Source organism: Vicia villosa, linkage group LG7, assembly GCF_029867415.1.
Source record: "Vicia villosa cultivar HV-30 ecotype Madison, WI linkage group LG7, Vvil1.0, whole genome shotgun sequence".
In the NCBI taxonomy this organism is placed as follows: domain Eukaryota; kingdom Viridiplantae; phylum Streptophyta; class Magnoliopsida; order Fabales; family Fabaceae; genus Vicia; species Vicia villosa.
This window is the reverse complement of record NC_081186.1, coordinates 86886510-86900731: the sequence shown is the minus strand read 5'-3', so window position 1 is coordinate 86900731 and position 14222 is coordinate 86886510. Positions and strand designations below refer to the sequence as shown.

Here is a 14222-nt window from a genome sequence, read left to right as displayed (position 1 = left end):
TACTAAATAAATATTGCACATTTCCAACCATGATAAGTGATAAGAAAACAACATGAACTTCATCATTAGCACAAAGACCTAAACTACGTCTCTATTATGACCATAAAATATCACTTTCCTTGACTAAACTAAAATGTATATCAAATTCAAATTTGCAAGTTCTAACCAAACCAGTTATTCCAAATCTAGCTGAAATACTATTTGAAAAGAATATGCATTCCATCACTCACCCATTCTTTAGAAGCTTGAGGCATTCCGTACATGGAAGCATGTGAGTAACTAAGAACAGACAAATAAGAAATATATGTGTCCCACTTTACTTCAATGCACGAATGCTATTACTTTTGGAAGTGCATGAAGTTTCTACAAGCTCCTTCCTAGAAGCTACGTACTACCTTTAAATGACATGACCAAGAAAAGTAAATTCGAAAATTGATAGATGTGTTGGAAACCACTGAACTTAAAATTGACACTAAACAAAAGAATTATTTTAATTAAATTGAATAAAATCTACAACATCAATCAAACTTTATCCTACCAAATGTATATTTGATTTTATTTTTAAAAGATGCAAAAATAATCCTAAATGTGTAAAATTAATTTTTGAGTGATTTTAAGATGTTTGGTTCTATATTAAAATATAATTAATTCAGTCTTTAAAATTAATTATATTTGAAGTTAAAATTTGTTATTTTTGAATTTAAACATGATTTTTACGCTGAAATTTATTATTTATTATTTCTTAGTATTAGTCTTTTTGTTTTCTAAGCAAACTGAAATTGTATTCCATAAACATGAATTAATACAATGGTCAGGCATTAAACGACTCAAATAGTTCAAACAAGAGTGTAATCAATCTAATTATACAAATTACATAATAAATTCAATCCTAATTAATCTTAACAAACAAACTCAACACGAGTGTAAGTATGAAATTAAGTTGAAAGAAAATGATGAAAAATCGTCTAAGAGACTCGAATAGATTTTCAAAAGCTAGCGAATAAATTGGTAGAATGTCTCTCTTGAATTATATGATTAAATTTTTTGCAAAGCCTTTAATTTATAGGTGAGAGATGTGCCTTAAACACTTCAAAAAGATAGTACATTGATAGTAGATAATAATTGAATAAATTTACAAGATTTTTATAACTCTCAGTTTTACATTTTCTAAGTTTTAGTCTCAAAGTTTAAAAACAAAAAAGAATTCAAAGATTTTGGAGTATTTATTCTTCTTTTTCATGTGATGAAATCATTTTAACAACTTGATTATGGTCCATCACAAATCAAAAAAAAAGGAATAGCAACAAGATGGAAGGTGGCAGCTTGTGCTATTTTGGTCAAATATTCAAGAGGAATCAGCCACCAAAGTGGGTCCAAAAATTACACCAAATGGCTTAACAATTCAATTACGGAACTAAAAGAAATCATGACTATGATTTATACTTAAAGTAAGTAATTAAAGAATATTCATGCAAACAATAAACAAAGTTATCTTTTTTACTAGTTGGTCCTCATGTATAGGTCTATAAATACCATGCTGCATAACTCTAACATGCATAAAGCAAAAGAGCCAAAAGAAAATAGAAACTAGAAAGAGAGTTACTTTGAGTTTAAGAGATGATGATGAACTTCCCAATTATCAGCTTGGAGAGACTCAATGGTGAGGAGAGAAAAGATACCATGGAAAAAATCAAAGATGCTTGTGAGAATTGGGGATTCTTTGAGGTACTTCACTAACACACAATTTTTTTTTATAAATTGTATATCCTCTGCACGCAGCTGCAGAGACTATAACATATTTTTTACAATACATTGCTTTCTAATTAAATGTTCTTGTTGTTAGTTCATGTTACTTTCTCTATATAACTCTTCTTAATTGCTTTCTTTCAAAACTATAGTTGGTGAACCATGGCATACCTCATGACCTAATGGACACATTGGAGAGGTTGACCAAAGAGCACTATAGGAAATGCATGGAGCAGAGGTTCAAGGAATTTGTAGCAAGCAGAGGCCTAGATGCTGTCCAAACTGAGGTCAAGGATATGGATTGGGAAAGCACCTTCCATGTTCGCCACCTCCCGGAATCGAACATTTCAGAGGTTCCTGATCTCAGTGATGAATACAGGTTACACAAAACAAACATTATGATATCATGCATTGCATGACATATATGATATAAGAAGTTAACTTTGGGCATCTTGCTCCATATAATGTATCTGATCTATATCTATATCTAGATCAGATACATAAGTTATTCAATGAATTAGAAAATGAAATTTTAGTTTATAATAGTGACCTGTATATATGTTTCTTTGGCAGGATTCTAAATTTATGTTAATTATGATGCAGGAAGGTGATGAAGGAATTTGCTTTAAGGTTAGAGAAACTAGCAGAAGAGCTTTTGGACTTGTTATGCGAGAATCTAGGACTAGAGAAAGGGTACCTCAAAAAGGCTTTCTATGGATCAAAAGGACCAACTTTTGGAACCAAGGTAGCCAACTACCCTCAGTGCCCCAATCCAGAGCTGGTGAAGGGTCTACGCGCTCACACCGATGCTGGTGGGATCATCCTTCTCTTCCAGGATGACAAGGTTGGTGGCCTACAGCTTCTCAAAGACGGCGAGTGGGTTGATGTTCCCCCAATGCGCCACTCCATTGTCGTCAACCTCGGGGATCAGCTCGAGGTAAATCCATTTACTTCGCCAAGTCAACTCATTTCAATTTCCAAACTTAACAAACAAACAAAAATTCATTTTAATATTTTTAATCTCGACAGTATCGTTATTGTAGAGCTCTGCAACGCTCAATAGTCAATACTGCTGCAGAGCTCTACAACTTTATATACTAATGTGACCAAAAAAGTTTAGATACTAAACCCTATGTTTTTTTCAATCAGGTTATAACAAATGGTAAATATAAGAGTGTGGAGCACCGTGTGGTAGCACAAACTAATGGAACAAGAATGTCCATAGCCTCATTCTACAACCCTGGCTCTGATGCTGTAATCTACCCTGCTCCAAAATTGTTGGAAAAAGAAACAGAGGAGAAAAGCAATTTGTACCCAAAATTTGTGTTTGAAGAGTACATGAAGATCTATGCTGGTTTGAAATTCCATGCTAAGGAGCCAAGGTTTGAAGCATTGAAAGGATCAAATGAAAATTTGGGTCCAATTGCAATAATTTAAAATATAAAATAAAAAAAGTAAAATAAAAATAGGCAGATTTTGATACATGTGTTTCTCAAATGAAAATGATTATCATTATCAATAATATTATATTTGGTATAATGTTTTTGAAGGGATTCATTGTACTATCTTTATGTAATCATTTATTTTATTTTCATATGCTTGAATTTGGTGTAAATGGACCAGTAATGATGAATGATGACACTTATAGTAGCGTGATGTTAGAGGAAGAAGCATTATTAATGTAGGTCCAAGGTTGTTGAAATAATTAACCAAATGAAAAGTAATCAATGCCGATAAAGTAGCAACCAAAGTTTGGTGGGAATCTACTAAGGCCTAAATTGAGAAAATGTGTACAGATTACATGACAAACTCTTGAGTGGAAGCACTCATTTTCAAAAAATGAATTTATCAAGAGTGTGACAGTTACGTACGTTATAATGTTAGTGCCTTTAATTTGATGCCCTTGTTGCGACTTTCACTGTTCGACTAGTTTTTTCAGACTTTTACCGTTATGGATGTTGCATCGTTACATTCATTCACTGTTATTTTGTGTTAGTTTCAATTGCATAACTTCATATCCTAAATATGTTGCATGACTTAGAGTTGAGTCAGCTTTTAGTTCCAAAGTTGAGTCAATCTCCTTGTCGGATCATCTCCCCCACATAACATATACGGTGAATTAGTAATATCGCTCGAGGGCAGATTCATCTCGTTTAAGTCAATTTAAATAGTCTCTAAATTTTGGTGTGCTATAATTAAATGGGTTGGACCCTATTGATGCATAGTGGGTTTAGGCAATTATGAACATATCGGCTCACTATATCTCAAGCACGAAGCATACAGGTACAACGTAATTAATTGAAATATATGATGATTCATCATTCTTAAAGCATGAGACATGTAAGGGCGAAGTGAATTACTAAACTATATGATGGTTCATAGTCCCTTAAGCACGAGACATTTAAGAATGAAGTGATTAACTAAAATATGTGACGGTTCACAATTCCTCAAGCATAAGTCTTGCATGGGGCGAAGTGATTGTGGTAGAGATTTTACAAGATCGTTGGTATTATAAGCTTAAGGATACCTTCATTACAAATTATTTGTTTCAAGAGAGATTGTTCAATTTATTGAGTGGATAAATTTTGAAAATCTTTTGAACTTCATTTTAAAATTTATGATGATGAAGTTTATCTTGGGAACGACCATTAAATATGGGCCCTTTATTGGTTTGAATGCCTGTGGCTTGATGCTTTGTCATGCCAATGATGACTATTAGGTTATAGGAGTGTACTTATGATTATAAATATCAAAATGTTTTTCTCCTTTTTCATCATTCATTTGTCTTATAATAGTTTTTCTTTGCAAACGCTACCTCTTGTTGTTTCATCTCCTTTTTGTAAACTTTACTTCTTTCATAACGTTATGAAACCTAACCACATGTTTCTCCTTTATTAATATATTTCCTTTCATATGTATAGGACGGTGTTTATTAGGGATTGTGATGTTTGCGATAATGTTCTCAATCCAAATACCCAAGAAGAGAGACGAAAATCATGGTGTCATTGTATTGAGAGTTGTAAGGGAGTGGACGGTAAAGTAAATTGGGAACTTATCGAAATGAAGATGTTTGGGAGTTATTATAACAGTTCTAGTAGTTCTAATAGCGAAAAATATATGAATAATGATGTTGTTTTGGTCTCTTCTCACCTAGGATTAGTGATACCTCTTATGGAGACTTCAAATGGAAGCATAGTCGCCCTTTATAAGGAGCTGGTAAGCTTTAGCTCACTATATAACGTTATGTAATGGTAAAATTGAAGGATAGAAAAACACTTAGAAAGGGGGGGTTTGAATAAGTGTGACTTTAAAAACTCTTAAGATAAAAACAATTGCACAATGATTTTTATCCTGGTTCGTTGTTAACGAAACTACTACAGTCCACCCCCTTAGAGTGATTTACCTCACCTGAGGATTTAATCCACTAATCAACCTTGATTACAATGGTTTTCCACTTAGATACCCTCTAAGTCTTCTAGAGTATTCTGATCACACCTTGATCACTCTAGGAACCTTTTACAAATTAATGTAAGCAAATTCTTACAAGAGTATTACAATGCTTCTTAATAAGCTATAATCACAACTGTGATATTTCTCTTAAGTTCTAAGCTTAAATCTCACTAAGATATTACAACAGTAATGTGAGGTTGAAGATGAAGTTTGATAGCTTTTGAATTTGACAGCGTTTCTGTATTTTTGCACAAGAGTTCGTATTCAGCTTCTCATCAGAACTTCTATTTATAGGCGTTTTGAGAAGATGACCGTTGGGAGCATTTAATGCGTTGTGTGATCCGTACAGCATTGCATTTAATGTTTCACTCTTTTGTCAACTACCTCGAGCCTTGCTTTTCCTGCTTTAACTGATTTTGCCTTTAATAGCTTCTAACGTTCCTTTTGTCAGTCAGCATAGTCTGCCATCTTGTACTTGCTTCTAATCTGATCTTTGTAGATACAACGTTTGAATTAATCAGAGTCAAACAGCTTGGTGCAGAGCATCTTCTTGTCTTCAGACTTTGAAGTGCTTCTAGCGTGATACCATAAGAACTTCAGTGCTTCTGCTTCTGATCTCAAGTTCTTCTGATGCTTCAATAAACCATGTTCTGATTCTGCTTGACCATCTTCTGATGTCTTGCGAGAGCATGTTCTGATGTTGCATACTTGAACCTTCTGAGTCAGTGCTTCTTGCGTTGAATTGTGCATACTCATCGTATATTTCCTGAAATGGAAAATGTATAGGATTAGAGTACCACATTGTCTTATACAAAATTCATATACATTGTTATCATCAAAACTAATAATATTGATCAGAACAATTCTTGTTCTAACAAAAATATTTTCAACAGGGCCTATACATGTCAAATTTTGGAGATGAAGATGGTGTCTTGTTGGAGTCTTGCATGGAAGTCGAGAAAGCTTGTATGATGCATCCTTAAGGAGCAGAGAATGAGTTTTTCATTTTCTACACATGTGTTATAGCCGGTTTTGAGGTAAGCATTCTATTTACCGTGATCAAGGATAAATTCTTGAAGGCTATCAACAAACCTTTTCTCAGCGATATCCAAATAAATCGGCTTTTGTGAAATGCTTTGAGATCCTTTGAGGGGATTTGGGAATTACGCTTGAACTGAAAAGTACATTATTACATAAAACACTTTCAACTAAGATAAAATCGTAAGCTATATGAATTCCAAGTCCTGGGGATATCGGTGTCATCTAAGTGTTATACCTTGTAGGCATCGTGAGATAGCTCTTTCTTTACTTGGAAAGGGCCATCCTAATTCGGCTGCAACTTTCCCATCTTCGTCGGATCTGTCACGTGACGCAGGACTAGGTCCCCGCCTTTGATTTCCCGGGGTATGACTTTGGTGTTGAAACGTTATTCTGCCCTTTGCTTTGCTGCATACTCCTAAATTTGTGCCATTTCTCAAACTTTTTCGTGTAGGTCGGCATCGGCCTGGAGGCCGATTTGGTTGTCCTCCTCATTGTAGTGGATTCTTTGCCAGGTTGGCGTGTTGATCTCGATAGGTAGCATGGAGTCAGATCCATATACCATTCTAAAGGGGGTTTCCTTAGTGGTGGAATGTGGAGTCGTTTCTGATCCAGAAGGGCGAGGATGGAGAAAAACCCATTTACTTTGTGAACAAGGTATTAAAAGGAGCAGAACTCAGGTACCGGAAAATTGAAAAACTATCTTTGGACATAGTAGTAACAGCTCAGAAATTAAGACATTACTTTTAGGGACGTTATGTCGTTGTAAAAAAAACTACCCGATAAGAGAGATTCTCATAAAGTAAATGGTTTTTTCTCCGTCCTTGCCCTCCTAGACCAGAAAGAAACTCAAATCTTTCTCAAAGACCGAGAGGTATAGAACCAAGGGAACTCTCTTTTGGGGGCGAACCAAAATGGGTGGCGACGCCAGAAAAACCTTGAGCTCTTGAAAAGCTTTTTCGCACTTGAGCAAGAAAATAAAGCTACTTTTACTAAACCTCGATAGATGCTAGGAGTTAAAACTTTAAAAGGTTAAAGGCCACACCCTCTTAGAACTGATCAGTTTTTAAAACAGCGAAAGCTTACAACATGATCTAGTCGCCCACTCACTAGGCCCATAATGGGTTTTGTTAGAAAAGAAAAACGACTATTACTTAATATGAAAGGATTGACCACCCACTATGTTTCGACATACGCCAAAAACTAAAAATTATAAAGAAATGAAAAATACAACATTTCATTCAATGAAGCGATAAAATACTAAAGAAAGTTTAGCTATACACAAAGCAATTACATAAGGCACATAAAGCCCACAAATATCCATAAGAAAAAGCCACTTATGGCATACAAAAGATACATTAAAAACAAGAAAAAAAATTTAAAATTGTCTGAGTCAGAAGTGATCATGTTGGGGAATTCGAAAATAAAGATTTTGAATTTTTTTATGAAAATAGAATTTCTCATGATTTCTTTTGTCCTAAAACTCCTCGATAGAATGGAGTTTTAGAAAGGAAAAATCATACTTTACAAGAAAATAGCCAGAACCATGATCAATGAGACAAATATGGCAAAAGACTTATGGGTTGAAGCAATTAACACAAAATACTATATTCATAACGTAATATCAATAAGACCAATTCTGAATAAGACTCCCAATGAATTGTGGAATAATAGAAAGTCCAACATTTCTTACTTTCATCCTTTTGGATGTATCTGTTTTATGCTTAAACTAAAGATACACTTAATAAGTTTGATTCTAAGGCACAAAAGTGTATCATGTTAGGATACTTTGAATGCTCAAAAGGCTACAGAGTGTATAACACTGAAACATAAATTGTTGAAGAATCAATTCATGTTAAGTTTTATTATAAGATTGACTCTGAAAAGTCAAAGCTAGTTGAACAATTTACAGATCTGGAGATTACATATTCAGACTCTGAAGAAAAGGATTCTGAGACCAAAGATTCTGGACGTTCTCAATCAGAAGTATCTAACACTCCACCACCTTTTAAGAAGCATAGGCAAAGATCATCTCATCCTTAGCAATTGATTTTGGGTGATAAAGCTGAACATGTCAGAACCATATCTTCATTCAGACAAGATGAAGAAACACTTTTAGGTCTGGTTTCTATCATAGAACCATCATCCATCAATGAAGCTCTTCCAGACTCTGAATGGATTTTGGCTATGCAAGAAGAGTTAAATCAATTCTCCATAAATGATGTATGGGATCTGGTGCCTAGACGAAAGGGAAAACATATTATTGGAACCAAATGAGTATTCAAAAACAAGTTGAATGAGCAAGGAGAAATGGTAAGAAACAAAGCCTGACTGGTTGTACAAGTCTATAATCAACAAGCGGGAATTGACTATACTAAAACTTTTGCACTAATGGCCAGGTTAAAATCTATCTGTCTTCTTATTTCCTTTGTCGTTAATAACAACATCATTTTGTATCAAATGGATGTTAAGAGTGCATTCTTGAATGGTTATATTACAGAAGAAGTATATGTTCATCAACCTTATGGCTTTAAAAATCATAAATATCCTGTTTTTTTTTATAAACTAAAGAAATCTTTGTATGGTGTGAAACCGACTCCTAGAGCATGGTACGAAAAACTAAGCAATTTTATTTTGAAAAATGATTTTACAAGAGGGATAGTCGATACAACTCTATTTTGCAAAATATTCAAAAATGACATTCTGGTAGTTCAAATTTATGTTGATGATAATATCTTTGGTTATGCTAATGCTACTATTTGTAAGGAATTTTATAAGTCTAAGCAGGCACAATTTAAGATTAGTCTGATGGGGAACTAACATTTTATCTGGGGATCCAAATCAATCAAAGATCAAAAGGAACTTACATTTATCAAAGCAAGTATACGAGAGAACTTCTTAAGAAGTTTTACTTATCAAAATGCAAGACAATAAAGACTCCAATGCATCCTACATGTATTCTTGAGAAGGATGAAGCAGGTGAATAGGTATAACAGAAATTATGCATATGTATGATTGGTTCTCTTCTGTATCTGACTGTTTCTAGACTGGAAATTTTATTTAGTGTTTGCTTATGTGCGAAATTCCAATCAGATCCTAGAAAATCTCACTTAACAGCTATTAAGCGAAACTTTAAATATCTGAAAGGTAATACTAACCTTGGTTTAACATATAGAAAATAAAAAGAGTACAAGTTAGTAAGATATTATGATGCTGACTATGATGAAGATAGACTTGAAAGAAAAAACATTAGTGGAAGCTGTCAGTTTCTGAGTGAAAATTCGATCCCATGGTCCAGTAAGAGGCAATCTACAATAGCGCTATCGACAACAGAAGCTGGATACATTGCAGCCTATGTATGCAACACGTAAATACTTTGGATAAAATGTTAGCTAGAAGACTATCTGATTAAGGAAGGTAATATTCCTATCATGTGTGATAATACCTCAGTTATTTGCTTATCCAAGAATCCTACTTTACATTCAAAGACAAAGCATATTGAAATTAAACATCATTATATAAGAGATTATATTTAGAAGAGTATTTTTAATTTTAAATTCATTGTTACAGACCATCAATGGGTTAATATCTTTACAAAACGCCTTGCTGAAGATAAATTCGTATTTATTTTGAAAAATCTTAAAATGAAAATCTGTCCAGAATGAAAAATGTTTTTGCCTCTTATTGTGTAAAATGAGACTCTGGATATTTAGTTCTGGAACAATTAACCTTCTGAATTTAGAAGGTTCTCTAATCCATATGGACAAAAGTAAAAATTCCATGAGAAAATCTTACTATATTTTTGAAACATTTAAAAATTCATTTTTTTTAAAACATGAGTACCGATTAACTTATAAGTAAGTTATCCGGTGAACAAAATAAATACTACCAAAGTATTTATGACCAAGTTATCCGGTGAAAATGTAATATTGTAAAAAAAAACTATTGTAAGTTATGAGTTAAATATATAATATTGTTATAATACTTGATTGTAAATAATTCGGTGAAGATAAATTACGTATTCGAATATCTTAGGCAAAGTTATCCGATACATAGTGATAGGGGTGTGAAATGCTCCATTTTCGACAAAATTTATTATGATGGTAAAAATTAAATAACAAAATTACTTGATAAGTGAAAATAGTAAAATTGAAATATTTAAAAAAATGTAGAGCCGGAGGAGTATGAGGTAAAATATTCAAATAGTTATTATATTTTAGAGTTATTTCCTAATCAAGAACATTTAGAAAAAATTCATTTGTGAACAAAATAAAAGAGAAGAAATTAAATTGGTAAAGCTGTATGAGTAAAACAAGGGTGCTAATAGTAACTCTAAGAAAATATATTTTAGTAGTGGGCTGTTTTTCATAATATTCAATCCGTTTAAGTTGTCTAAGTCATCACAAAGGTAAAAAACAAATAAAATAAGAGAAGTGTTATTTATTACAAAGAAATTGAAGAAGAAATACAATAATGTACACAGGTCATTATTTTATAGTAGAATTTTTAATTTATTTTAAATTTAATTTTTAATTGAATTGAGATCATGGAGTAGTGGTGATAATGAATGGTTGAAATTATTCTTATCTTTCTTGTTTTCACATTTTCTTAGCAATAAGCATTTTTCATAAAATAAACAACATAATTTAATTTTTATGTATTAGACAAATAATATATAATATTTATATTAATTATAAAATAAATATGAAATATCAGTTCTATTTTAAATAATATACTATCATTATATATTTTCAATTTTTTTACCTTAATTTTTTTAAAGATAGTTTATTCTTTAAAATATTTTAATTTAAATCATCGATATTAATAGCTCTTGTTATTAAAAATGAAAAAAAAGAATTATCTAACATAATAATCATTAATTTTTATTAATATCTCAAATAATAAATTATATTTATTTAATTTATGATAATTTAAAATAAAAATATGTTATAAATTAAAATACAGAAGAATATTTTATAAAAAATATATCCCAAAATTATATATTTAATTATAGTTATAAAAATTTAATTATTAGAGATACAAATAAAAAAAAATACAAATTCTCATACTTTTAAATATTTTCTTAGTTTTAATAAAGATATTAATTTTAAATATAATTATATTTCAAAACATTTTTATCACTAAATTAAAATTTTATATTTCTCTATAAAACAATTTTGAATATTTATTTTAATCAGATAAAATATCTAATTGCGATTTATAATTAAAGTGATTAAAATGAAAATGTATAACGAAATAAAATGAAGAGTTTAATTGTTAATAGTTCAATTACCCATTTGTTGAATCCGGGGTTTGCAGACCCATTTCAGTTTCTCGCTCACACTCCGTCTCCACTTCCTCTTGTCACTCGCGCTAGGTTACTTTGAATTCGAAATCCAGAAAGGTAATTCATTCCCAAAACCCTACTTTCTTTGCTGCTCCGTTCTCTTTTTTTCTATTTTGTTTTCCGTCTACGTTCATATTTTCATTCATGGTGAAATCGGAACCTCGCTCCTCTAGATGTCTTTTCAGTAGTTTTTTGTTTTGATTTTGTATGCTTTCTTTGTGAGGTATCTCGCTCGGTCTTGTAAATCAATTAGGTTAATTGGGTCTTTGAAAGGTTGCAATCACTTGAATCTCGATCCTTCTAGATTTTAAGCTTGCTGGAATCACTTGCTCTCTATTAATCTAAGATAAAACACCGGCTTAAGTAGTTTCATTCATATCTTCCAAATTTTTGCATTGAGATTTGTGAAAAGAGTAGAACAGTTGCATATGTAAGATATGATTACCTGCTAATAGCATATTCATTTTTGCTGGTTTGCTTAATCTAAATAGCTATTTTAAAGTTAAATCATGTATATGTATTATTAACTTGACTAATGTATCATGCTTTAACAAATAAAAAGTTTATTTAATGGCTCGCATTTTTTTATACATTTACTTAAGAAAATTATCATTTCAACTTGTATTTCTTTTGTATTTCAACTATTGTTAGTATATATACGCACCACCTGATTGAATAATTGCATTCAACTTGATGTGATGCAATTGTTTTTAGAGAGTTACATATATGTTCATGCTTGATACTTGTGATTGAGAGGCTATGAGGATGGATTGAACAAAAGTGAATATTTGTACTCGAGGTAGTTACTAATTGTCTTGCGAGTCTTGATCAGTTGGTTGCCTTTAGCATCTAGTTATGAATTATAGCTAGATTGTTGAAGTCCTCTGCTTTTAAAATATACTTTGAGTTGCATAGTTTTCTTTTTTGACTTAACTTAAAGTTGCAAAGTTTCATTGCTTCTTTATTTTTGGTTTTAATGTGCTTACAAACTTAACTTATGGGAACTTTATATTTCTAGGTTGATATGAAAAACACTATATCCGAAGAACTTTTTGCTGTCAAATTGCACCTGCCGCCTTATAGATTATTATTTTCTTGTAATTTCTTTTACACTATTTCCAGTACATCTCTGAGGATTTTGTTGCATGTCATTTACACATGCATTTGCGACCGCTTTGGCCTTGCATTAGAAACAAGGTTGATTGAGTCGCATCAAACTCAACTAAGTTCCCGTGAAAAGGAAAAGCTTCCTGGAAAATCGAAGTCAAAATCAATGACTAATTCGTCTAGATTTTACTTTAAACATTTCATGAATGCGATTCCAGCATAATTTGCTGCTGCGATAGCAGCCCCTGCAAAAGGCAACACCGCGGCAGAGCACAGATCCAGCCTGCACCATGATTCTGCAATTGTACTCTAAATCTCCCTGATTCACAACATAGAGTTGCCTGTTGTGAGGCCTGCTTTCGTCGATATTTTGAATTAAAATTGGCATGAATTTTCATTTATAGTTGGTCTTCATACTTGTGGCTGCCAATTTGTGTGAAGTTTTTTGTGCTGTTGTTTTTGTATGAGTGAGGTGTTTTTTGTTTGTGTATTAGTTATGTCATTAAGCCTGTGTTTGGTAACACGGTGGGCCACCACTGCTTCACGTTTAAGCCCTATTTTACCGTGATTTTGAGAAGTTGGTATGTGTAGCTTCTGTCCCATCGTGATTTTCTAGTTTTCCAAACTCTCACTAAGTAGTGATTCATAAATTAAATTTTGCAATCTTTTTTTCCCATATGCTCCATTGAAGTACCTCATTTTGGATTGATTATCTGATGTTAAGTTCTACATTTTGAATTTGATTGTTTTTTGTGTTTGTATAGGAAGAATGAGGCCTACAGACTTGCTTAGAGTTCTGAACAAGCAGTTTCTTGGACTCGCCGGTGACACTGCAAATGTCGTTGCTAAGAAGCTAACATCGCCTCCTCCTCTCGTGTCCCGCAAACCAGCGTTTATAGATGCATTTCTGTACAAGATGAAAAAGAATCCAGAACTTCTGAAGAACAAAAGCATTTGGTCACGGAGATCCACTATCTTGCCAGAATTTGTTGATTCCCAAGTCAAGATTTACAACGGGAAAACCATGATTCGTTGTAAGATCACCGAGGGAAAAGTCGGTCATAAGTTTGGTGAGTTTGCTCTCACCAGGAAACGCAAATCTAGAGACCAACCTAATGCCAAAGTGAAACAACTCAAGAAAAAGAAGTGATTTTTTTTCACCAGGAAATCGATTTTATGGATAGTTTATACTTTGCAGTTACTTACATCAATGTTGACAATAAGGATATCATGAAATTTGACAAGCTTGCTGTTGAATCAACTGGTTTCTTGACTATTTGATCTCTTCGTTTTTGTTGCTCTAATATAAAATTTTCGATTTATAGTTAAGAGGATATGAATCTTCCAGTTATTTGTTTTCAGTTGATTTATGTATTGTTGCAAGATTGTTACACTATTTGATGAAATTAACATGTAATTGATGAAACATGCTTGTTGAACTTATTTGTTCAAGTCAAATTAGCCTGCCTTTCTAGCACAGCTTTTTTGCATTAAAACAACTCTAATGGGTTCTATAGTAATTTCTTTGATCCTA

General features: G+C 32.4%; 2 protein-coding genes across 2 annotated transcripts; both read left to right on the top strand.

Moving 5' to 3' along the window:
• The first annotated feature begins 1531 nt into the window (after positions 1-1531).
• On the top strand, positions 1532-3451 carry LOC131617706 (1-aminocyclopropane-1-carboxylate oxidase-like). Its single transcript, XM_058888967.1, has 4 exons — positions 1532-1725; positions 1899-2125; positions 2350-2683; positions 2896-3451. Exons 1-4 carry the CDS (start codon positions 1618-1620, stop codon positions 3181-3183), a joined length of 957 nt encoding a protein of 318 aa, XP_058744950.1. The 5' UTR covers positions 1532-1617; the 3' UTR covers positions 3184-3451.
• A 3325-nt stretch (positions 3452-6776) lies between these two features.
• LOC131619591 (small ribosomal subunit protein uS19B-like) lies at positions 6777-13838 on the top strand. The gene is made up of 2 exons (XM_058890675.1): positions 6777-6891; positions 13453-13838. The coding sequence occupies exons 1-2, from the start codon at positions 6777-6779 to the stop codon at positions 13836-13838; spliced, it is 501 nt and encodes a 166-aa protein (XP_058746658.1).
• The last annotated feature ends 384 nt before the right edge of the window (positions 13839-14222 follow it).